General features: G+C 43.4%; 1 protein-coding gene and 1 long non-coding RNA gene across 5 annotated transcripts in view; one reads left to right on the forward strand and one right to left on the reverse strand.

Moving 5' to 3' along the window:
• The window catches only part of LOC147019126 (uncharacterized), a 106,311-nt gene extending 90,663 nt beyond the window's left edge, over positions 1-15,648 (forward strand). For all 4 annotated transcript variants that reach the window (XM_085899933.1, XM_085899934.1, XM_085899936.1 and 1 more), the window contains 8 exons: positions 4,279-4,355; positions 4,976-5,034; positions 5,144-5,319; positions 5,480-5,645; positions 9,734-9,931; positions 12,474-12,529; positions 12,655-12,764; positions 15,188-15,648. In XM_085899933.1, coding sequence (XP_085756059.1) covers positions 4,279-4,355; positions 4,976-5,034; positions 5,144-5,319; positions 5,480-5,645; positions 9,734-9,931; positions 12,474-12,529; positions 12,655-12,764; positions 15,188-15,241 — 896 coding nt within the window. In that variant the 3' untranslated portion in view covers positions 15,242-15,648. The remainder of the gene's footprint in view (positions 1-4,278; positions 4,356-4,975; positions 5,035-5,143; positions 5,320-5,479; positions 5,646-9,733; positions 9,932-12,473; positions 12,530-12,654; positions 12,765-15,187) is intronic.
• LOC147019127 (uncharacterized) lies at positions 564-17,355 on the reverse strand. Its single transcript, XR_015062769.1, has 3 exons — positions 17,254-17,355; positions 4,009-4,144; positions 564-2,124 (listed from the first exon to the last, which is right to left on the reverse strand). It is a non-coding gene; the product is annotated as an uncharacterized LOC147019127 (long non-coding RNA).
• Between the last annotated feature and the right edge of the window lie 9,342 nt (positions 17,356-26,697).

The raw sequence follows: 26,697 nt of genomic DNA on the forward strand, positions 1-26,697 counted from the left end.
AGCGCTATTAATTTTGGACCTCTTCCCAGGGAAAGAATGAGACTGTGGCCGACTACATCGTGTAATTGAAGAAGCTCATTCCAATGTGCTCATTCAGGGCCTTTCTGAACGAAGCCCTATGCGGCAAGCTGGTATCGGGACTCCACCATAAAATGTCTCGGACTCAGACAAATTTATTGTCCAAGGCGGATTTTTCGTTTGAGGAGGCCAGGGTGAAATGTCTGTTGGACGAGTTGGCCAGTAAAGTGAACCGAGAACACATGGGTCAAATGTCATTGGATGTGAACAGTGACAGTGCAGCAGAGGCAAACCGAGTCCAGCAGGGGAAGAGAAGTTTCGTTCAAGATGGGAGGAAAATTGGAGCACACAACAAGCCGGCGGCCGGAGTCTGGTGCCAATGTTGCAGTCGGAAAAATCATCGCACAGAAAACTGCCGACTCAGGAATGTCAACTGTCAAACCTGCTATGAAAAGGGACATATACTGAAACGGCAAAGAAACTTACCACTTGTTTGAAATGTAATAAAATTGTAACAGTTCAAAATAAAACAAACCAACAATTGCTAATTGAAACGTTGGCATTTTATTGATGACATGTCAAGTTTTTGACCAAGATACACCATCTCATAGGTTTGTTCTACATTACAGAACAGCACAGGGTGCAATATCAGTCCCCTTTCAATAGCGTGTGTGGCCACCATTGTTTTGGATACAGGCAGTGCATCATCGGCGCATACTGCCTACCAGTCTTTGTATGGATTGCTGCTGGATTCTGTCCCACTCAGTCCTCAATGTCTGAAGCCATCTGACTTAGCACAATCTGCCTGTCCTGCCTTATAGTGGTGACTCTTGGCCTCCCTGATCGAGGTCTGTCATCTGCAGAGTTGTGGAGGGTGTCTCTGTCCACCAGGGCCAATATCGTCTGGTGTGAACAGTCAAGGTGACGTGCCACCTCACGGTAGCTCAATCTGCCTTGCAGCTTGCCCAAGGCACACTGCCGTTGATCCCTTGACAATCGTGGCATGTTGATTGAAATGCCCATTTTGCACTGGCCTTTTTAAAGCCAATATCAAGACATCACGTGCAGCTCATTAAAATCATCCCGTACCCCTTGGCTAATCACTGACAGTCAAAACAGCTGTTCAACAGCTGTGCTATGAAGTGACCATTGAAGGTTCAAGTGACCATCAGTGACCGTTTTTTCTGACAGTGAGGACACTATTGTCCACAAATAAGTTCACACATTTACTACACGCAGTGTTATTGTTGATATTTGAAGGTTTAAAAGGTGGTAAGTTTCTTTTGCGCTTCAGTATATTTCCAAGGTATGTCCAAAAAAAAACAATCAACAGGATCGAAGACAGAAGAAATTTGGCTTAAAATCTGTAAGTTCCACAAAGTACATTGATTCAAACAGTGATAATGAATCAGACACAGGAAGAGACCACAAAGGATTTGGTTTGTACCAAAATGGTGATGACCCTCACAATAAGGTTAAACCTATCAAGGTAAAGGTGGCTGTCGGACATTGTGATATCACCATGGATCTGGATACTGGAGCGTCACGCTCAATGATCTCAGAGACTGTTTATGCAAATAATCTGTATAAGTATCCCTTGATTGATACAAACATAACTCTTTGTAGTTACATGGGGAAATTAGTTCACATAATGGGTTGTGTTGAGATAATAATCAAATACCCACGTAACCCGGAGATGTTCGAACTTGTGGTGGTAAAGGGGACACGTCCATGCCGATTGGGGAGAGCTTGGTTGAGTAAAATCAAACGACATTGGTAAAATATTTTCTCAGTGTCAGAAATCTCCAAAACCAAGGTCCCAAAATCAAAAGATGACCCCCCAGAGTTCAATAGGTTGCTAGATCAGATCAAAGTACTATTCTCTACTGCTGGAGCAGGGATAAAAGGGTACACAGCAACACTCAAATTAAAGCCAACTGCTAAACCAGTATTCCAGAAGGCAAGGCAAATTCCATCCTCAATGGCAGACAAAGTATGCAAAGAGTATGACAGACTGATGAAAGAAGAAATACTGAAACCAGTAGCAGTCAGTGATTGGGCTTCACCAGCAGTACATGTTCCCAAACCAAATCAATCAGTCATAGTCTGTGGTGACAATAAAGGCATAAATGAGACAATTGAGGATGATAATGACAAACTACCAAATACTCAGGATTTGTTGGCCAATATAACACAGAATGGCACACAGCCAAAAGTATTTTCCAAGCTTGATTTAACGGGAGCATTCAATCAATTATTCTTTCACTAAGATTCCTCAAAACTGCAAGTGCTAAACACACAGAAAGGTCTTCTAGCTCCAAAAAGGCTCAGTTTTGGTGTAAAAACATTGCTATATGGATGACATAGTGGTAGCCACTGAAACTGTAAATCAGCATGTGAAGGTGTTATAAAAGTTGTTACAAACATTGAAGAAGCACAATGTGCGACTAAATGGTGTAAAGTGTCAGGTATTTTTAAGGCACAACTTGAATATCTAGGTCACAGTTTGAGTGCCGAGGGGATTCGCCCATTACAAAACAAGATAGGGGTAATTCAGAAAGCAGAGAAACCAACAAATTTGTCTGAATTAAAATCTCTGTTGGGGTGGTAAACTACTTTGGAAAATTCTTTCACAATTTGTCCTCAAACCTGACACTCCTCTGTGACCTATTGAACTATTCCACAAAGTGGATGTGGTCTCAGCAATGCGAACAAGCTTTCAAGTACACAAAACCATTCTCACGAGAGAAAAAGTCTTAATACATTACAAAACTACGAAACCGCCAATGTAAAGCATCGATGCGAGCCCAAAGGTGTTTAGGGGCTTGTCTCAGCCATACATTCGTGGACGGGACCGAATGCCCATTCGCCTATGCATCGTACACCCTAAGTGCAGCACAAAAAAATTATGCACAAATTGAAAAAGAGGGATTCGCAATTGTGTATGGAATGAAGAAGTTTAATTTGTATTTGTTTGGCCAAAAGTTTAAATTGGTCTTGGATCACAAGCCACTTACCTGGATATTCGGTCCAAAGGTAGGGATACCTCCATTAGCGGTAACTAGATTGCAACAGTGGGCATTGATGTTAAGTGGGTACACCTATGACATTGAATACCGTACGTCTCGACAAAACGCAAATGCACTCCAAAAACTCGACTTTCGTTTGTGAAACCGTGTCTCCAACGAAAAGTCGAACAGAAGCAGATGGCTTCAAAATTTCAACATGACGGATTCCACCCGAGCGTTCGTCAATGACATGTATCAGCCGGTACGTGTTAGAAATTTAAGGGGAGGAAAAGAGAAGTGGATACCTGGTACAAACGTATCCATTAAAGGTCCCAATATGCACCTCGTCAGGATACTGGGAAATAACCACCGATATGCACATGCAGATCATTTGTTTGCAGATGACTCTCAAGAGCAAACACCAAAGCTGCTCGAGAGAGATTACTTACCTGAGGTAGAACTAAGACAAGACATCCCCTTGATTAAGTCTTCCTGTTAGTTTAGAACCTCTAGAGGAGATGATAAATCCAATACCATAACCAGGAGAAAAAAAATATTGTTGTAAATGAGAAACCAGCAGGTTCACCCTCATCAGTTGGCAGTGAGGAGGTAACTACAACACCAACACCTGTCAGAAGGTCCACCAGAGTGTCGAAACCTCCATCTAGGTTAGATCTGTAGTTCTTCAACTCAAATGGTACAACAGTGGGTTAGGGAGTTTTTGTGAGTAAAGAAAATGCTGATGGTTCAAGTACATTGTGTGTTAATCCTAGTTCCAATATTCAGAAACATTGTTGAGGTTATCTTCAGTTGATTGCTTATCAAGGAACGAAGTTACATCAGGAAATGTTCCTTTTGTATGCAAATTGTATCAACTGTTGTGAAAACAATGACTGGAGAGATTAATGGATTTGATGTTTTATTCAAGGGTTTAGAGTTCATGGTGTAATACAAATGTGACATCAGAATTGTAATTACGTACATAGGAGGGAGGAGTGCAGTATTGTGTGGAATGACATCACGACGTAGCAGGGAGGCTACGCATGTTCATCATAAACGGGTCCTGCTATGGTGGCATTCCATGGTGTCTGTGTGCTTCACTCCGGCCTGCTCCTTTACTGAAATACAGATGTGAAGGCGATTGTTCAGTATATAGCAGGGGGTTCTAAAGTTAAGGGTCAAATATTACATGCTTTGCCTCTTGCCACATTTAGCTTGCGTTTTGCACCAAAAGTGTTTTGTCTCTTTTCAGATGCACCAAAAGTGCAATTTGACATGACCGTGCTATTCAAATTGCTTGACCTTAAAACTTCACAAAAAGAAAGGATGGTATGATTACATACACGTACACTTCCTCTGTCTGATGTAAATCACAGGAAATGTTTTTTTATTTGCCATGATTTTGTTTTTTCAAGACACATTTTTTGTTTTGTCAGAATTTGATTTTCTTTGTAAAACATTTTCAGCCACCTGAACAGCACTGATTTTCCACACTTTGCATTTTAAAGCCTCATTCCTACATACCCAGAGGTCATAAAGAGTCTTGTGTGGACTTGTGTCGCATGCATAGATTGGCTGGGGCAGGTACATTACCATATTGGGGTTATTAATGGGCCAGATTGTTTTTGTTTTAATCAAACATCGAGCAGCAGCAAAGTAATTCCCCTGAACCAACCTCATTTTTAACTTACAATCCATAATCCAGCAACAATTACCCACACTTCATCTGAACACTCGCATGTGAAATGATTGACAGACTGGAACAATGTTAGAATATGCATACGAGTTCTTTATCCACATATTGTTATCTTTGGTCGGATTTGTATCCACATGCTCTCAGATTGTCCATGACATTACATCTCCAATAAATCCAAATAATGTCTATATTGTGTAATATACAAGTTGAATATTGCATATGATTGATAACTATTCTCAATCCTGTGTTGCAGTTACGTGACAAATTCCAAAACCTCTCTGGGTATTACAATGTCAGTGTTACTCCACTCAAGTAAGAAACAACAATGTTTGAGGGTCAATAATGTGTGCATTTGAATCTTTGATTTTTTGTTCTTTTAATGCCGTTAAAATATGTTCCTATTTTCTTTTCTTTATAATAGGAGCAGTGAAAGAACAACCAAGTATTCTGTGAAGGCCATGTTTGATTATAATAACGATAACATCAACAAAATATACGATGGAGGACTCAAAGATGAAATAAAAAGCAAGTTTGAGTACAAAGTACGGACCAGCCATGGAAACATTACCTTGGAAGGACAAATCAATCAAACGAATGGTAAGATGTACCTGATTAATTAGAAAGCTAATTGTGTAATTATACAAAGCACGTTTATCAATATACAGTACTGTACTATTTATATCAATAATGTTTAAAAATAATTTATTCGAAATTTAAACACAAGCTGAAAACCAATCTCATTTTTTCCTGATCACAGTTCCAAGAGATGAACTGGACAAGGTGTTTCAGTGCAGCACCAACTACGATGGCTATACTGTCTCACTTGAGAACACCGGAGTTTTCTGCAAATCACCCTGCAATGATACTTCCTACTGTAATAATCATGGAACTTGCTCCCATCTGGTAACCGGTCCAAAATGCAGGTACAGTGAATGAATACAAGTAAATTTCAAAACTTCTCAACTAAAAAATGTTGCCAAAATCAAATCTGATACGATTTTACCTTCACCCTAATACTGGGTTCATAAGTGTGCTTTCTTAGGTTGATGAGACATAAGTACCGGGTATCTTTGCCTGTTTACATTCATGTCTTGCTTGTTACCGACAACAGTTTTCCAGTGGTTAAAAGTTTTCCTGTTATGTCCCACGAGAGATGGTTGAGATGTATTTGTTTACTTCAGGTAAAACAAGTAAAGAAGATATAAAATGTCATAGCCCCATTTGTTTTCGTAATTTTGCTACAGGGAGTTAAAGGTGAGCCCATATTAATGTGCAACTAAAATGGCTGCCAGTCTACCAGTCGGCCATCTTTGATCAGATCACAAAATAAAGAGAGGTGAATTTGAATGCCATCATGTACTGTGATTGTACCAAGTTTGAACAAAATTGGACCTGGCATTTTGAGAAATAGTTGGGGACACATTTAAGTAACAAAATGGCCACCAGTCGCTCATCTTGGATCTGAGATAAAAAAAAATGACATGCATATGTAAGACTTCATTCTTTATCCGTTCACCTACTTTGAATAACATCGGTAAACGCATGTATGAAAAATGGTTGACGTGTTCAACATTGAGTTTTCTCCAGCAAAAATGGCTGTCGTGCATATGTGCATATCTAAGCCATCAATCGTGCCTATGTAAGCCATCATTCGTAATCTGTGTGCCAAGTTTGAACAAGGTCAGTAAATACATCTCTGAGAAATGGTTGCGGACACGCAGACATGAAAATCGAGACCAAATCCATAAGCCCCCGTTTCGGACTAAGTCTGATGGGGGCAAATAACGTTGAGGTTTTACTTTAAAATAAATACTGGTAGGGCTTCTGCAACCTCCACCACTGCCTGGTATACAAATGCAAAATGTCTATTAAAGGAATAATCCATCTGCCTGTCATTGGGAAGAAGGTGATGTAAGGTAAGGTCAGGTGAGGTATGGGAGCATGCATCAGAGGAGCGCGTCGCTGCGTCCACTTTCCACCAGTACTCCAAGGGCCTCCGTCTAGTCATCCCACAGGCATATGCCTGGCCCATCCCCATCTCTTTGAGATGCTGATCAACTTGCTGCAACCAAATGCATAGGGTCGGCCCATTGGCCTCCTCCACTCATGAGGCTCCCTCACTGAGAGAATCTGGTTCGCAGGATCAGCATCAGGAAAACGAGCCACATGTCTATACAGCAGCAGCTGACTCTCTCGGACGATGCAGGTGTCAAATCTCATTTGAGTCTCTCTCAGCAACCGCTCGTTGGAAACAAAGTCTGACCAGTGAAAACCAACGATTCTACGAAGAGACCTGGTACCAAAGGAATTAAGTCTCTGTCTCAGATCCCTGGTCAGAATCCAAGTATCACATTCATAGAGCAAGACTGGAAGCACCAAGGACCTGAAGACTCAGACTTTCGTCCTCCCGCATAGGTACCGGCAGCGCCACACCCCATGATCCAGTGAATCCATGACTCCCCAGGCCCGACCCAGACGTCTATTGACTTCTAACTCACAGCCAGCAGAGACATGAATATCACTGACAAGGTAAGTGAATATCTCCCTGACCTCAACATACTCACCACAAACAGGTACAGACAGGATAGCAGCATCCAAGATGTCATTGAAAACCTGGATCTTAGTTTTGACCCAGGAAACCTGTAATCCTGGTGGCACCGACTCCTCATTCAGCACCGCAAGAGCCCCCAAAAGGATATCTAGAGTCTCCGCAAAGATGATGACATCATCTGCGAAATCAAGGTCAGAGATCTTGACATTCCCAAACGATGAATCACAGCTTGATCTCTCTGACCTCCTCCCCAGAATCCAGTCCAGACAAGTGCTGAAAAGTGTGGGGGCCAGTACACACCCCTGACGAACTCCAGTAACAACTGGAAATAAGTCAGAGATGGTACCACCACATCTCACAGAACTCTCAGTACCAGAGTATTGTTCAGACATCAGATTGATCAGTTTTTGTGGCAACCCATGAGGACCAAGAATCCTCAAGAGGACATCCCGATTCACTGAATCAAATGCTTGACAGAGATCAACAAAGGATGCAAGCAGCCCCTGCCGAAACTCTGGACTGCATTCGATGAGGACCCGAAGATCAAGGATACAGTCAATCATTGACCCCTTTGGTGTGAAGCCTGACTGCTCTGGAAGCAAGTTCTCAAGCAGATGGTGGTGAACCCTATCAAGAATTATCCAAGCAAAGACCTTGCCCGGCAGTGAGAGCAGCGTCACCCCTCTGTAGTTGTTGCAATTTTGATGATCACCCTTCCCTTTCCAAAGAAGGACAACAAGACCACTCTTCCAGTCAGTTGGGATGATGCCTGTGCTTCAGGCAGAGCACAGAACTGCATGCAATGACATGAGTACAACATTTCCAGCAGCCTTGAGAAGTTCAGCATGGATGCCACAGATCCCAGGAGCTTTACCCCATTTCATCCAGTTCACCGCAGCCTGTGTTTCCACAATTGAAGCTGGACCACAGTTGATTGGAAGATCAGCCATAGGAACAGCAACACCCCTGACATCCAACTCGCCAGCTGGTGGATCAACCTGGTACAGCCGTTCAAAGTAACCAGCCCAGCGGGCCTTCACTTTGGACTCCTCTGTCAAGGGCCCACCAACCTCTGCTCTAACTGCAGTACACTGAGGGATGGGCTTGGAGGAATGCAATGCATGAATTCCCCTGAAAGCAGGATGAGAATCACTTCACAACAGGTGATGCTCTCCCCCCCCTCACAGATTCCTCACACACAGGCCTCCTTGTCCACTTTGAGCGCCCATACAGTTTTATGCCTCAGCTCTGCTATTCAGCCTGGCCTGTGACTTGTCAATGGTATCCAGTGTCCCTTGAGAGACAAAATTCGTCTTCGCCCCACTGTGAGTTCCAAGAGATCTCGCAGCAACATCAAGGACAGTGGTCTTGAAGACACTCCACAACTCTTTGGGATCCCCAAAGATCCCAGACCCCCCCAAATCTCCACTTAGCCTGTTTGCAAACTCAGTGACCCTCGCATCCTTAAGCTTATCAACATCCAGCCTAGGCTGGGATAGTACCATTATCTGGGATTTAATCTGCAACTTGAAAATTGCAGCAACAACAACAACGTTGATAGGACAAATCGACCATGTGGCAAGTCACAGATCTAATCTGCTGTTTTCATGTTCAGTGTTCCACTGGACATGCAACTTAGTCTTCAATGCCTTTATGAAATATGATGGTAGGAAGTTTAAAGATTTTAAATTGGAAAAGAAATGCTCAGTCTAAAAAAAAAAAAAAAATTCTTCTTTTTAACGAAAGTGAGGCTCATGGAAGAGCAAGGTGACAGAGGGATAAAAGGTAATGCACCTTCATTGTGACAGTGTGGTAACAAGCAGGAGAATGAATGAACAGTTAAAGAGAAAGAGAAGGAAACTCAGCAACAGACCTGAACAATGCCTCAACAGCATGCACAAATCTCTAAACATACCCAGCACAAAGGACCAAGATTCAACTCATTGAAGAATTATGTGAGATAAAATCATAGTACAGTGGACAATACTCTTGAACAGAGCATTGGAACTGCCAAAGCCGTTTTTCCTTGGCTATTTGGCACAATCCTGGACAGGTTGCCACTCTCACCATTTCTTGGAGCACAGCTGTGCCACTGATTGCTGTGCCCCTTTTACCAATACACTGGTACTCATTTAACCAACCTCAGGAGGACTCAGAAGGATGACAAGCTGAGTCAACCCCACCTGGTGTTAATTTAGCAGCTAACAGGGCTTGAACACAGAATCCGAGGTTCCCAAGCCAGCCTCGCTCACCACGAAGCCAACAACAGGCTTCATAAAATCATGCTAAATTCAAACCAATTGTCCACAAATGTATAGCACTGGTTGATAAAGCTTGTGAAAATTTATTTTTTGTGGTTTATGTGAAAATTGTGAAAATGCTTGTGAAAATGTGAAAATTTATGAAAGTGTATTCGATGTATTTTTTTGCTCCTTTAATTATGTGAATTCTCTTTTCCAGCTGTGATCGTGTAGGTATGTACGAGTTTTCAGGTGATAGATGTGAACACTCAACAATACTTACCACAGCCTTCCACAAGATCCTGTTTGGCACACTCGCAGGCCTTCTGTTGGCCGCAATTTTGGGTGGCATCATCTTCTATTTCGTCAGACGGCGCTCCCGTTCACAATCCCATCACCTCTTCAAGGACAACAGCAGGTTCGTCACTTGAGTGAATTATGTATGTTTGTAAAACTTAATTTGCGACAATATCTCATATTGGCAGTGGTTTTTCCAATATTTATTTGTTTTTTGGTTTTCACAAAAGTCTGTAAAATATGTGAAGTTTAAAACTGCCGAAACTATTGGTTGCAGCACATTCGATAACCAGTCTCACCTCAGGCAAAGCTGACACAAACACAGAGCTTCCCTTATTGTCACTCTTACCCCATTTCTGGTCCAGATATTTACATCAGCTCTATGAGCTGCAGTGCTACCCAACGTGGCTTCTTCGACCAAGCTATCACCAACAATGTTATAACAATGTTGTGATAATAACAATATTGTCGGCTTGTGTGAGGCAGGCTTTGATCGATAATAATCTATGAACATGACGTTATGAGGCTGACGTGGAATTGGAGCTCAAACTCTATTTGGTAATGCCTGGAGTCATTAACTTGCAGATGAGCTCACTGGCTTTGACTTGCAAATCAAACAAATTATTCTGTTACTTTCACCTTACGAAAGAAAAAGAATGGTGTATAATGGTCCGTAGAAGGGAGTCGAACAAAGATCGACATTTATCAACTGTTTGACTCAAAATATTTCATTGAGCTCTTGCGTTTATTTGAGGATTTTTGTAACTGAAGACTTTGACTACATAATACTAATTAGGAGCAAGGAGATATTTCCATGTTATTATGCACGAAATAGCCATTTGTGTTGTCAGAAGTCCATTTTTTTTAACATTCATCAAGGCCTCATCATGGAACTTCTACATAAATTATATGCAGGACAAAACTATGTTCTTCATCAACGTACTTTTAATGTCAATCACAGTGTCTTTCGGAGACGATGGACAAATACATGTAGTATATGGGTTTTAAACCGAGATTTCCGAGTGTCATAAGACATCATTTCAGATGGGGAAGCTAAACAGACCAACCATTTTAATTTTCAATAAAAAAATAACGTGAAACTCCAAATAGCCTGAAAGCTTAATTGCTCGATATTCAGAAATTAGTGGTCAAAGTTTGATTTTTAAACTTACTTGCCAAGCACCCTCTTACAATTAACTTGTATTTTTTTAGTTTTGGTGACAGATGACAGATGACAGAAAAAGGATTCTGATGAAAATGTGGTCAGATTCTGCTTACCGACAATGCTGTCGTGTGATCACTTCTCTTTCGCAGTCAACGAGGCATTTAAGGGAAAATATCCCCCTCCGCCACCACCCTCCACCCCATGAGATACAGCCGATGGCGATTGTCCGTGTTTTATCCTCTACATGCTCGGGCTCTAATAGGATTTTGATGCTTGCCAAACTTGTGGTGATTAGGTCACTATATTCACTACATGGTGCAATTTTTTTTTTTAACATGAACTTTGAATATGGATTCAAAATTAGAAGTTTATTGGAGATTTGAATATCGAGATTGGGTGGTGGTCAGATCACTGATTACTGCAGGTAGTGGTGCCAGTAGAACAGAAGATATTTGTGCTCAAGCTAACACTAAAAATAGCAGTTTAACCTGAACCCATTTTGTTAGCAGAAAATATTGAGTGTTTGAGCATCCTGCTGCTACTATCCGATCAATGGTGCATCAACGCAACTGTTTGCAAAGAAAAAAAAAAAAAAATATATATATATATATATATATATATATATATATATATCTGTTGAAGAACATCAATTTACCATGTGTCTCTGGCTGAATCGCCACATGTGGCAAGTGGTGAACGTATTGAACAACACAGTGAATCTAAATGCTGAGCATTGAGTGAGGAAGTAACACACTTTTTAGAATATTCCATATGACCCCAATAGGGTCATAATTGAACCCCCAACCTCCCAGACTCAGAGCAGACACTAAATATAAAGCCATAATTCCACTTTTTTATAAAGGTCAAGGCTCGTATAGGAGCTAACACACAGAACGTATAACAAGGGGAGCAGGAGACAAGAGGGATGGGAGGGTGGGGGGGGGGAAAAAACAGTAGGGAATAGACACATGGGATCTGTGGAAGAGAGAGGGATGGGGCGGGGTACACGGGTAAACAAGATGGACACTTCAGGGACTTTCAAGAAGGGAATTTTTTTTCAGGAAGGGAAAGCAGGGAATATGAAGGAGATGTGTTTGGGGTGGATTAGCGGGGGTAGAAAAGATTGTGGTTTTGGATGGGGGAAGATAAGAGATGGTGGTGAACAGCTATTTTGAAGACCTGGAGGGAAGAGTGGGATTGAAGAGAGTGTGGAAGTTTTATTTGTTCCAAAGGCGGGGAAAAAGAGGAATGAAAGAATGAAGGTGAGCAGTGATTCTTGATTTTGGTAGTTTAACCAGAAGGGGGTTGCTGTCGGACCTTGAGCACCCTGTGGAAATATGGGAGGGAGGCATATCACATACAAATAGGGGGGGGGAGGCCGGAGAGGAGCTGGTGGAAGACAGACAGAATTTAGTTAACGTTTGCATGTGTGTGTAAATATTGCAATAAAAATAAAAATCTTCCCCAATAACGTATTTTTTATTCTTTGCCTTTTTAGTGCATCTTTTGATGAAAACCGCCAGGGAACGTTCTGGGACAAAAGAAGTAGTCCATGTATGTTACTCGTATGAACAGATGTTTTGGGGTGTGGGAAATAACCTTTATGATGAATTGTGTAGTTTTCTTTCTTTCTTTCTTTCTAATTTTCTTTCTGCACAATATTTTTGCCCTTACAATAGGGATTTCCAACATTCCCGAAACTTCCATTGGTCCCAGTCCCAGCAAAACTCCTGGATCTTATCAACATTACTTTCAACCAAACCTAGAACATGTTGATATTCAAGATCAGGTAAATATATTCATGAACCAATAATTTTGCATTGTATTACTTGCAAAATCAAACATTTTTCAAGGAGATTTGTCAGTCAATTCTGTTATTCTGTCCGTCTGTTTGTCAATATAATCTAATCCAACAAGAAAAGTGAAATGTCAAAAGATATCGTGATGCCAAACCAGAAGAGGATTGTGGCATCATATTGTGGCATCGTAATGTGGTGTCATTCTTCATTGTTATTCTTCTTCTTCATTCTTCTTCTTCATCCATCACAATCCCACAACAACAGTTAAATGTCAAAGGATGTCATGATAGTAATCCATAAGAGGATTGTGATGTATTGTAGCATCTGAATGTGGTGTCAATCCTACCTTGCTTGGTTGTTTTTTTGGTTTTTTTGAAGTTCATGTTTTTACCTTTTTTAATGTTTTTTTTATCCCACCCTCTCCTGGAGGGAGGGAGCAGGATATTGTAATCGTCTGGTTTGCTTGTCTGCTTGTTTGTCTGTCTGTCTGTTGGCAACTTTACGGCAAAACGGCTTTAGAAAACACTGTCAAATTTAATCCACAGGTGGGCAATGAACCTATGACGATCTCATTAACTTTTGGGTCCAATTGGATCAAAGGTCAAGGTCAAGGTCATGAAAAGATCAAAATCGTTTTTCGCTCATAACTTCATCAAAAATGATCTAATTTACTTCAAACTAAGCTTATAGTGAACCTTATTCTATTTGTCACTTATAATCCTACCCATTTCTATAGTGAAAAATGCATATTTGTGAAGATCGGTAGGGTCCGAAGTTTTGGGGGTCATGGCCATCGGTCAAAATTAAATTTTCCATTAAAACTAAAACATGGTTACGAAAATACAACTATACGGGAAAACAGCTGGCTCAAACACTGTCAAATTGTATCCACAGGTGGGTAATGAACCTCGGACGACCCCATTAACTTTTGGGTCCAATTAGGTCAAAGGTCAAGGTCAGGTCACGAAAAGGTCAAAATCTTTTTCGCTCATAACTTCGTTATATATATATATATATATATATATATATATATATATATATATATATATATCTTCTTCTTCTTTCGGCTGCTCCCGTTAGGGGTCGCCAAAGCGGATCATCCGTATGAAAGAAGAAGAAGAAGATATATATATATATATATTTATATATATATATATATATATATATATATATATATATATATATATATATATATATATATCTTCTTCTTCTTTCGGCTGCTCCCGTTAGGGGTCGCCACAGCGGATCATCCGTATGATCCGCATAGTGATTTGGCACATGTTTTACGCCGGATGCCCTTCCTGACGCAACCCTGGTATGGATATGACACAGGGATATGGTACACCGATTTTAACCGGGGTATACACCGGCCCAGTACACTGGTACTCACTTCGCCGACCTCAGAAGGATGACAGGCTGAGTCAACCCCCTGGTGTATTAATTCAGTGGCCCAACGGGACTTGAACTCAGGACCTTTTGGTTCCCAAGCCGCTGCCCTAACCACTGTGCCAACACCAGGCTTATATTTATATATTTATATATATTTCGTGTTTGGCCCCGGATCCAGATCTTCACCAAAATTGAATCAATGTGTTATTGTCACACAGCATGTAGGAAGCCTGGTGTTGGCTTCCTGGTTCGAGGGGCTGGCTTGGGATCTTAGGGTCCTGAGTTCAAGCCCTGTTGGCTGCTGCATTGACACGAGGTGGGGTTGACTCTGCCTGTCATCCTTTGGAGGTTGGAGAAATGAGTAGCAGTGCACTGGTATGCAGTGCACTGGTATAGGGATACAGCATCAGCAGTATCGTCATGCACAAACAAAATGATAGCTGCCCAGCAGCCAAGCTGCAATATGCAAGAAGAAGAAGAAGAAGAAGAAGAAGAAGACAGTTTGTTACATGCCAACTTCTGTCCACCAAATTTCGTTTCAATCTGTCCTCAACTTTTTGAGATATCTTGCTCACAGCCAGCCAAACAAACAAACAGACAGACAGGGGTGGAAACACAACCTCCGTCCACCCTCGTTGGCAGAGGTATCAAGATTGAGCATTTCACAATACAGATGCCTCGACGGGTACATTGATTATGTTTGACCTCGAAAGGAACATTTTATATTAAAGTAAATCTTCATGTGGAGTCACACACTATTTCTTCAACACATCAATTAATAAATCCTCTCCCTCCATGCGAAGTTAATGGGAAGTTGAAGCCATAAGTTAAATTCCCTGTGAAGTTTTCATATTTTTCAATATAATTGAGATACTGTATCACTAATGACGCAATATTAATAATAATCAGTCTGAACGGTTGATTTTAATAATGCTCCTTACATTAACCCTTTTAGTTACTGATGTCAAATCTTTTGTGCTCAATCCTTTATTTCACCCCGGCCCTTACGCTTTTTTCTGTGCAGGTATCGTTCTCGAGACCAAAGGTATCTGCCAATGTGGAAGCTGAAAACGAGTAGAGTGATGACCTCCCTGTGAAAAGCTGTTGCAATATTCGAATGACAGTAATTTTATAGCAAGAAATGATCCAGTAGATTGCAATTTTCAAGATATTCGTTTACCTTTGGAATTACTTTTTTTTGTGGCATTTACATAGTTCTCATATTTAAACGTCTGTATAATGTTCATTGATTTATTTTTGTTTTGGGGAGAAATAAAATGTACGTTTGTTTAAAGTATAACACTTAAAACAGCATGCACATATGATGAATATATTTTACCTTTGGCGCTGGCGCTATTTTGAAGCAAATATGCAATTACTTTACGGGTTTCAAGAAAAATATATCAAACGATTTGTTTGCCTCCAGTCTATTTCCTCAGCTTCCTCCCCTGAAATGTACTGAATAAAAAGGAAATTGATATCTTACCTCACATGGTTGGTTTTACGTGATTTTTGTTTTGCCTCAAAAAGTAAACATGGTTATCAATGAAACATGGTTAGATTTTGCAAAAAAGTCCATATATATATACATATATCTATATATATATATATATATATATATATATATATATATATATATATATATATATATATATATATATATATATATATATATATATATATATATATATAGTCACACCATTTTAAAGCCTTTTTCCCTGAGCAGGGGTCAGCTTTTTTGTGGGCTCCAATCATGGTACCCTTTCTTGTGGAAATGTTTTTACGGCCGGATGCCCTTCCTGATTTTTACGGCCGGATGCCCTTCCTGACGCCAACCCTAGAGTCGCCGTCGACACACAGGGATACTTACCAGAAAACTGGTGCTCATTTCACCGACCTCGGAAGGATGACAGGCTCAATCAACCGCCTGGTGTATTTTAATTCAGTGGCCAGTGGGGCTCAAACTCAGGACCCCGAGGGTCCCAAGCCACCACTCACCACATAGACAAGACCAGGCTATATGTGTGTATACATGAGTATATATATATATATATATATATATATATATATATATATATATATATATATATATATATATATATATATATATATATATATATATATATATGTATATGTATGTATGGAGTGCAGCCTGTGGCTGCTGGTTGCATCATTGGTTGGGACGCCATGGCTATGCCGCTGATGCAGTGTCCCCCTTGCCAGTACACTGGTGCTGATTTTGCCAACCTCGGAAGGATGACAGGCTGAGTCAACCGCCTGGTGTATTTTAATTCAGTGGCCAACGGGGCTTGAACTCAGGACCCTAGGATCCCAAGCCGCCACCCTAACCACTAAGCCAACACCAGGCTTACATATATGTATATTCTTCCAGGCACGGTTTCCATATATATACATATACATATACATAACCAGGCACGGTTTCACGTGCAGGCCAGTCCGAGCGTATCGTCCCGGGGACCCGCTCTGCGCGTTCTGCAAACAAAACACGCGGCGCGCAGCACATGGAGCTTCACACACGCGCCCGCATGCGGACCCGTCCATTCCAAATTCACACAACACTCGCCATCCACATTCTCGCCGTCCACGCGGCCGGCTCGTATCCGACGTGGAGCGTTCTCGCGCCGGATTGCGATCGCACAGACACGCACGTACGGGCCGTGCGCGAAATGCACCATGGACCTTGTACGCGCCGTCGCACTAACCCAGCACGGTTGCCAAAATAACTTTATATGGCACAGAAGGATCGTCACACCCGTCTCCCGTCTGAATCAATCCATCATCCATTTCCATGCATGCAAAGTCCCGACCTCACCCGTCTCCATTGCGGGCCGAACACATTGCGCACTCCCTATTGACTCGTTTGTTCCCCCACGTGCAGGCACCATCCTCCAATCCGCAATTATGCCTTTTATGCCCGCCTGCAGGTTCAACTCCATGCACTGCATTTCACCCATCTGAGTTCGCATTTCACCCTCATCTCATCCATTTTGTTGTTCATTCGTTTCACATTCGCGTCCATTTGTTTTTGTAAATCCCCTTTCAGTGCTTGCACATTCTCATCCATCATACCTCTCATCACCTCCAGGAACAGGACCATGTCAAATGATCCTGACGAAGCCGATTCGCCTCGGTGGGGCGCGGATCCGCCAAGGGTCTGGAGGGACATTTGATGTTGGGGGGGGGGGGGAGTTATTCGCCGCCGCCTCCGCTCCCCGTTACTACCTCTGAGTTTGGTTGTGGGGGCACATCTTCTTGCATGGGGGTGTCCTGGGCCATGGGTCCTTCTAAATTTAAATTAGAACCCACCTGAGCCAGCTCATCTTGGCCCGCCATGGTGCGTCTGAAAACAATTGAAAACACTCTTAATTTGGAGGGAACGGGGGTGTGTTTACTCTGCACACCCCTGATCCGAATCCCGTTAATTTCTCTGGGGGCGGAGGGGTTCGAACCCGCTCCTGACACCAAACTGTTGTGGATTCGAACCATGTAAATTTCGTTGTGGAGGCGAGGGTTCGTATCTGCACCCCTGACACCAAACTGTTGTGGACCAGGGTTCGGTGGCGATAAACGACCACTCGGTGGAGCAGTAGAGCCATCTCCCACTGAACACCCGGAATTAAAAGGTTGTCACCCTGGATAACTCCGGAGTCAATGGGCCACTTAAAGGACCATGATCACCAATTCTCTGACGGCATGGGGCAGGGTCAATAGCCAAATTTCAATATACCTAAGTACCAAGGTCGTCAAATTACCGGGGGAAATTATACCCTCGGCAGACTCTGTCCGAACCAAGTCGCAGGTACCGACTCGGATCCGGCATAACCGAGCGGAGTTACCAGAGTCGAGCCAGTCCCAATAACAACTTACGGCACCAACGCCTTACTAATTCTCAATACGCACCGTGCTGGGTCAATGGGAGAAAGCACAGAAAAGGAGCTGGAACATTTAACATGGGGGTTAATTTACAAACAATAATCGAGGAGCGAGCACACAAAGAGCAGAGTTATCCTAATAAAAGAAATGCAGGCAATGTACAGTGAGCGAAAAGCACTTAACAGTTCTACTTAGCAAACTGGCGCAACACACACACGCGCACACCCAAAGAAATGGTGGTCGTGGCCTTTATTTGGCCCTACAGCTCGGGAGGGAAAGGCGAGCTGAGGGCAAGGGCCTATTCTTGCACCTGTACGCCTCGTGTGGTCTGGTCGAGCTTGTCCGGTGGTGGGACTTGAAGCCGCTGCCAACAATGCAGCACCAAGCACCAGGGACCAGGAACGATGCAACAGATGCCAGCCAGCACGGGAAAGGACCAGACGAGACGAGCACCCGCAGGTAGACGAGAACGCCAGCAGGAAAGACGAGGCTTCTTCTCTTTCTCCTTCGCTTTCGACGGCTCCCACCTCCTATTCTCCTTCTCCTTCCCTGCGTGTCGAGGGAACCGTTCTGAATAACTCGCCTCTGGATTTGACGAGGGGCGAACATCCCATCTGGCTGGGCAGGGCCGCCCATGAGGTGGTCAGCCTCCTGATTGGACGAGGCGTCTCGGGGGGGGGGGTGTCGAGGCGTCTCGGAGGCCCGCCCCCCGAAGAGGGGCACTTTTGGCTTTCGGCACGCTGGCATCCTATTGGGTGGGGCGTGCGTGCGACGCTCCCCCTTTGCTCATTGGCTGGAGGAAATGTTCCATGCCCTTCATCGGGGTGGAGCCTCGATCTGAGGTGATGGAGGCTCTGCCCATGCCTTCAGCCAAAAACACGTGGGCAATGGCGATGGGATTGAGTGAGGGACGGTGCCGTTGTTGTTGTTGTTGTTGTTGTTGTTGTTGTTGTTGTTGTTGTTGTTGTTGTAGTAGATGTATAAAACCTGACTATAAAATAACTCACAGCGCACACATGAAATTCCCATTAGACACAGGGGATGGATTCCAACTATAAACACATACTTATCGAAATAACTGAGCTTAGGGTCTGTTTGTGTGCAAATTGCTTCCAGATTTGTAACAATATATATATATATATATATATATATATATATATATATATATATATATATATATATATATATATATATATATATATATATATATATATATATATATATATGTCGGGGATTGTATGTACTCTAACAGCAACCAAACATGTCTACTAGTGTTTGGTTAAAACTCTTGAGTTAATTGGAAATGGGGAAAGGATAAATCTTCCCAATGTTTATCTGTGCACTGTCAAGGAACTTGTTTTTCCAGCCAAAGGGCTGGCACTGTTACAACACAGCTGGTCTTGTTGACTGTTTGAAATGGCCTTGCTGATCGGGCAGCTGGGCCACCTGGAATCTGTTGGATCACTGCCCAGAACTGCTAAGGCCCAACAACATGTAGGAGGCTACCTTTGAAAATTCTTTAAGGGAATCAAGGGTGTTGTTTCTGCACTTTCTGTGCTCTCTTATCAGCAGTACTGACAGGAGAATGCTATAAATTAATGAATGGTAATAAATCCTCTTTGACACGCAGTTATTCAGAGGTCGCAGTAAACTGAATATAAGGCAGTGCCGAAAGACAGCTCACCAGAGGATTAGGCTGGGTGGACTATTGTGTTCAAAGCCTGTTGTCTCCATATGCATATGTCTGATGTGTAATAAAACCTTCTCTACCAAGATCGGTGGGAACAAAGCTTGATCTTAATCATTGTGGACCTCACCTGGATCTCAACATATATATATATATATATATATATATATATATATATATATATATATATATATATATATATATATATATATATATATATACATATATACATACATATACCAGCTGAAGTCGCCGGTAATACCCGGGAAATTTTCCTCGCGCTAGTTAGACTGAGGCATGAGTTGTCTGGAGAAAATTAGGAAGGCTTCTTTTATTCCTCATATTTATGGAAGGAAGGCTTTATGCTGCCGTAATCCTCAGAGAGGTCAAAGTTGAAGGTGGCCTTGAGCCACTCAATGTTTCCAGCAGCAGTGGAAACTGTCTTTGATGTCCTGCCAAAACCCGGACCGAGAAAGCTGTAAGGTGAGTTTTGTGCTTCTCTCGCCCGTCGGTGTGACGCTCCATTTGCAGTTAGGCGACGCTCTCTCTCTCTCTCTACAGCCGACTCTGCTTGCCTGGCTCGTTTATGAGCAGATATATCAGCAGTAAGACGACTCGCTCTCACTTTCTCTCGCTCTCTCGCTCTCTCTCTCTCTCTCTGCAGCCGACTCCGCTTGCCTGGCTCTTTCATCAGCAGATCTATCAGCAGTTAGCTGTTGCCGTGCGCGTGCAGTTCAAGAAATCAAATAACAGGAGGAGAATGTGTATGTTTAAAAAGTCAACGAATACGAACATTTTGTATTTCAAAAAACCCGAGCGTTTTTAACCATGAATCCTTTTGTTACGATTAATACGCCGGCGCACTATTCGAAAGGCTTTTTTTTAATGGGAATTTTTTTTTTTAATATATATATTGTTATTATTTTTTTTAATATAATTTTTTTTTTCATTTTTCTGGAAAGCCACGAAGCGCATCCTGGAGCTGAATGCTCGGTCTATATGTGTGTAAAGTTTCATCAAGATCGGTTCACTGGTCTCGGAGCTTATTGGTTACAAACAAACAGACAGACAGACGGACTGCCATTTATATAGTAGATATACATCCATCCTATATATTATTTCTGTTTACGCCTGCACGTAATTTGACGTTTCTCCTCCGAAACTGCCAGATGGATTGTTGCCACTTTCGGCATGTGGGTGCTCTGTGGTCTACTGAACAGCATGGGCTATGTGAGATCGCGCCAGATGGACAGGTTTGGGAATTTTTGGAGATTTTATAATTTTTACATTCGTTTACATGGCGACGTGTGAAGTCACCGCTGAGAGGCGTAATAACGTCATGACATCATCGGTCATTCGCTGACGTCATTACGTCTGTCGTCGACAGACCGTCACCACTGAGAGGTGTAATGCCACTCCGAGAAAACAGTGTCTGCAATGTAAAACCCTCTTCTGCACATGCTGACTACCTCAGAACGTGAATTTGACACAATGTAACAAGAAACATTGTATCTGAAGAAATTCGATAAATCACATTGTGAACACTAGATATATTGACGTCATAACGAACCCTCACTTTCGAAACTTCACGCAGAGCGTGGGTTTGGCTTGTACATATATATATATATATATTTTTTTTTTTTCAGATCCGGGGTGGCGGGATTCTCACTGGACTCTTGGCGCCACCCTCACCACTGCCGTCTCCGGGGTTTATAATGCCGGCTGGCTCGGCACAGGCCTCGGGTCACGAGTCTTCAATCGCGATACCAACGTAATCCTTGTACCTTACCAGTTGGGGAAATCGAACCCCGGTTACAGACTAGTTGTTTCAGATACCTCGCCTTTTTGCCAGTCTGTAACCATTTTGGTTTTATATGCCAATCGAACGGATCCTTTCTCGATGCAACACAAATTAATCCAAAGCGGCAACTTCATACGAACCAACCAGATTTATTGGAGAACATCGGGGAACACGACACAAGCAAACCATTCATGACAATGTTTTTATTAACAATCTTTAACCCGTTATTAACTCGGGAACGACGGACTACAGGTTTTGAGGGGGTCCCGACCGAGATATGCCTTGTACAACACGTGCAGACAAGACAGACAAACAGCATGCATGCAGACAAGACAGAGTACTTGGTGGTGATTCATGGACGAGAGGACAGTGAATGTGGTTGCAAACGTCAATCATTGACGAACTCTGCTCCAGCCAATGGGAGCTCGAGCTGAAGATTATGAGCCAACCAATGGGCGTTTGGATTAACCATGACGTAATTATGGTTGAACCAATCAGCGTCTACCTTATTGAGACCGGCGTATAAAGCACGCGCCTTCACTTCCTTCTTCACTTGCTGCGATTTTTACCCTGAAGAGTGCAGCACGAAAACCTTCGGTCACTATTATGTCATGTTTGTTTGTATCCATATTTAAGTTCTGTTGTACCATCTGTTTATTTATGTATATATTGTTGCGGAAATGGCCCTTTGTTAGCTATTAAATATAGGATTAGCCCAGACCCCCCTTTAAATGCATGTTTAGTCAGGTTGTCCGGTAAATGGACGCGACATGTGTGTCAGGAGGTGTAGGATGCATGTTTATTGTTCGTACATTGGTGGTGGACCGAGAGGTTCTTCTTCTTCCTTCCTCTCTCTGGAAGAGGAGCCAGTGGGCTTCGAGGCGAGTGAAAGAAGGAAAGGCAGTGGTGGATCTGCCGTGAGAGAAACTGCCTGAGCCATGAGAAGTGGCACGACCCGAAAAGGAAGGAGTAGGAGAAACTGCATGATGGTTTTTGCGATCGGCTTTTCGTAAAGAGCGAGCTGAAAGAAAGGCAAGGAAGGCACTGAATGAGGTCTGTCTGCCATCGGCTGGGAGAGGATCTGCCTGAGGTCGAGTGTGCGATCGGCAGTAGGAGGAACTGAACCTGAGGGTCGAATCTGCCGAGAGAGGAACTGAACCTGAGGGTTAGGCTGCAATCTGCTTCGAGAGGACCTGTCTGCTGTGTGAGTCTGGAGTCGGCTTCGAGAGGAGGTCATCAACAGGTTCAACCTGCGTCTAACCACGGAGCCTGTGTCCCGACTCACGGCACGGCTTGACACGTTTGTCGATCCACCTGCGGAGCCCAACACCTCGATTTGGCCTGATCTGGTGAACAGGCCAGGCCTGGACTTGTATGCTGGACCTCGTGAAAAGCAATCTGGAGCATACCACCGTAGATGTTTCACTCTGGGACAGTCGACCTCACGGGGTCTGAACGCGCCGAGAGTGTGTGCGTGAGGGCTACGACCCATGGACGAGTGCCATTTTGCCACGCGGCGTGTTTGAGCTTGGGCGCTCGAATTTGTAGACATCGGCTTGTCACGAGCCGCATTCGGGCTTTTGACACTTTCCTCTCGTCCATGAAACATCACCAAGTACTCTGCTTGTCTGCATGCTGTCCATGTCTTGTCTGCATGTCGTTTGAGGTTTATCTCGTTAGGGTCCCCTTCAAAACCCGTAATCCGTAGCTCCCTAGTTAAGAACGGGTTATAGATTAATTATAACGTTGTCGTGAATGCTTTGCTTGTGTTATGTTCCCCTGATGTGTCCCCAAGAAATGTGGCTGATTCGTATGAAGTTGCTGCTTTGAATTAATTTGTGCTGTGCCGCGGAACCATCCGCTCGATTTGGATATTAAAAACCAAAATGGTTACAGACTGACAGAATTGGCTCGGTCTCTGACAAAACCAGTCTGTAATCGGGGTCTATTTCCCCAACTGGTAAGGTCCAGGGGTACGTTGGTATCGCGATTCAAGACGCGTGACCCGAGGCCTGTGCCGAACCAGCCGGCGTTATAATCTCAGAGACGGCGGTGGTTAGGGTGCGCCGAATCTGCAACATTTGGCTGTCGAGAGTAGGGTTCGAAAACCCAAACTGGTTACGGGCAGTGATTGACATCACTCGTCCGAATCCCGCCACCGCTGAATCCGTAACACTGGTGTCAGAAGTGGAATGACAACCCATCCACCTCAATAGATTTGCAGGACACCGATTCAGCAACATCTGGTGTCGTTCGCACCTCAAACATGAGTGACAGAGAGACAGAGTGACAGACAGACAGACAGACAGACAGTCCAAATTTGTTTTGATTTTATTTTGAGCGAATCGGGTGTAAAACTTCGAAATTATAAAGAAAAATGGCGGTGCGGCTCCACCTCAGCGCGACACGAAGCGGGAGTGGGTTACTATAAATAGCACAATGACCTGCACAACACAAAGAAAGCGCTTCCGCCCATCGGTCCAAACCACGTGGTCACGGCACGCGTCATGGCAAACGAAGCAGGATGGCAACGCGTACATTGATGTGATTCATGCACGATTGGCGGATACCTTGGAACAGGTGGAGTGTGATGGGAATTACATTGAGGAGTTACAAATTAAATTGGACGAGGCATTATGCCACGCAGACGAGGTTCAGGAAAATTGTGTGCACGGGGAATCACAACAATTGGCCGATGCACAGGAACGAATTCTGGATCTCGAAGAGGACCTAGCCAACACAGACGAGATTCGGGAAGATTATGTGCACAGGGAGTCGCAGCGATTTGCTGATGCACAGAAACGAATTTGGGAGCTGGAAGAAGACTTAGCCAACACAGACGAGGTAATAGCTGGAGGAATGATGAAAGTAGAGCGGCTTACCTTTCTGTTGGAACGAGAGGAGAGCGAACTGAATAAAAGAATAGAGGAGGAGCAAATTAGTAACTCCCAGGATAGGAAGAGCTTGGAGGAAGAATGGAAAACAAAGCTAGAAAAGGAAAAACGGGAACACGATTTGGAATTGAATCAACTGGAGGAAGAATTGTTGGAAAAGTCAAGACAGTTCGAGGAACGACAGGGAGAAATGAGGAAAGTAGAGTGGAGTTTCCATGAGTTGGAACAAGAGAAGAGCGAACTGAATGAAAGAATAGAGGAAGAGCAAATTAGTAACTCCCGGGATAGGGAGAGCTTGGAAGAAGACTGGAAAACAAAGCTGGAAAAGGAAAAACGGGAACACGATTTGGAATTGCAACAACTGAAGGAAAAGGTAAGAACAGGCAATCAGAGAAGAGAAAGCCGAGAACAGAAGATAAAAATAGGAGAGAAATATCAGGAACAACTAGAGGAATACGGTAAGAGAATGGACGACATGAGGAGGGAAGCATGCGAAAGAGGTGTGGAGATGAGAAAGAACTTGGAAAAAAGCTTCTGAGTTACAGAAACACCAAAACAAAGAGAGGGAATTACAAAACGAGCTGAGGATGTTGAGAGGAAAGAAAGATAACGGAGAATGAAACGGTAAGGAACCACGCTGTGCAGATCGAACAGTTAGAAGCCAAAGCAAGGTTGGAGTACGTGGAGATAGTGAAAGAACGACGAATGAAACAGGAAAAGGAAATCAACCAATTGAATGAAACGACGAGATTGGAGAATGAAGAACATGAGAGACGCTGGGATAGAAAACAAAAAGAAAACGAATTTGAAACTGACCAACTCAAGGAGAGAGCAAAGTTGGAGTACACGGAGATGGGAAAACTCCGGAAAGATAACTAACAACTAAAAAGGCTCAGAGAGGAAGAACGACTCAGATGGAAAGGAAAATGGAGCCAGCAAGTAGAACAGCACAATAATGTGGGAGGTGTGGCATCACCACAGGGAGGAATGTTGGTGGTGTGGGACATTGATGACATCACTCGTCGGATGACACCACAATTAGAGCAAACCCTGGTGATGGAGACATTGAGGGAGCATACGGGGTTGTTGACGAATGAAACACATTTTGAGCAGGTCCAGCATGTGGAGCTGATAGCCTCAGAGGAGTGTGGCAAACCGATGATGAGCAACCTGCTGGAGAGAAGCGACCGGACCGAGCTGACTCTGAAACGAAGGAGGTACGTGGGCACATGCATACACGGTGCGGGCGATGAGCTTAAGGTAGAAATTGAATTTTATGTTAACGAAGAGACTCTGTCCGATGGGGTGCACGTATGTGTGACCCCTGAATGTGTGTGTGTGGAGTGCCTGTGAATGGATGCTGTGAGCCCACAGTCCAGACTACAGCACATGTGTGTGCTGCCAAGGCCGAAACGTGTGTGGGTACTTTTCCCTGTTTCTTTGTGTGAATGTTGTGACGCCATGTCCCGAAAGTAGAACTGTGTAAATGCTTGTAAATAATAATAATAGACGGTTGTAGTGCTTTGCCTTGTTCGTGTGTTGTCCCTAACCGCAGCCATTGAATAACTGCATGCGTGTTTCTCCCTTTTCCAATGCATTACTGTGTACGTGTGTAAATAATAAATGTTCTTGTGCGAATGTTATCCCGTTCGCCGTGTCCTCTTTCCCCATTGAACCGCCGTATTGCTCTCGGAATAATAGCGGGCTTTTTAATAGCCGATAGAAGAATTGGGGCCAGCGAGTTTTCACGATAATCCACCGCTCGGTTATCCCAGAACGGAACGAACCGCTTAAGCGGTTCATGTCCAAGTAGGCCTCGCTGAGGTACGGTCTCTCGGAAGGCTACGCGCGCGAATACTTAGGTATATTGATTAATTCGGCGATTGACCCTGTCGCGCGTGGGTAGCACATTGACTCGGCCGTGGTGTGCGCTTGGAGCACACCCGTGACTGGTTTTCGGTGTTGTTCCGGAAAGTCGCGACTGATTTGTCCGTCCGGTGGGCGAGACGGCCGCCATTGGCGAAAGCGGCTGTGAGCACGCTGGGTGGGCGGCAGATTCGTAACAATATATAAAGTTTCCCCTTGATCTGTCCAGCTGTTCTGGGGAAGAGGATTTTTCAAGATTTTACGGTGAATCCAAAAGGGCTGCCAAACCATGTGACCTATGATGTAATAGGTGGGGAAGTTTTTGTTCCTCATGAATAGGTGGTCACACCTGTAAAGTTTTTCCTCAATCTGTTCAGCCGTTTGAGACGGCG

This window comes from Eptatretus burgeri, chromosome 10 (genome assembly GCF_056783735.1).
Source record: "Eptatretus burgeri isolate ZD-2024b chromosome 10, Ebu_testis_v1, whole genome shotgun sequence".
Classification (NCBI taxonomy): domain Eukaryota; kingdom Metazoa; phylum Chordata; class Myxini; order Myxiniformes; family Myxinidae; genus Eptatretus; species Eptatretus burgeri.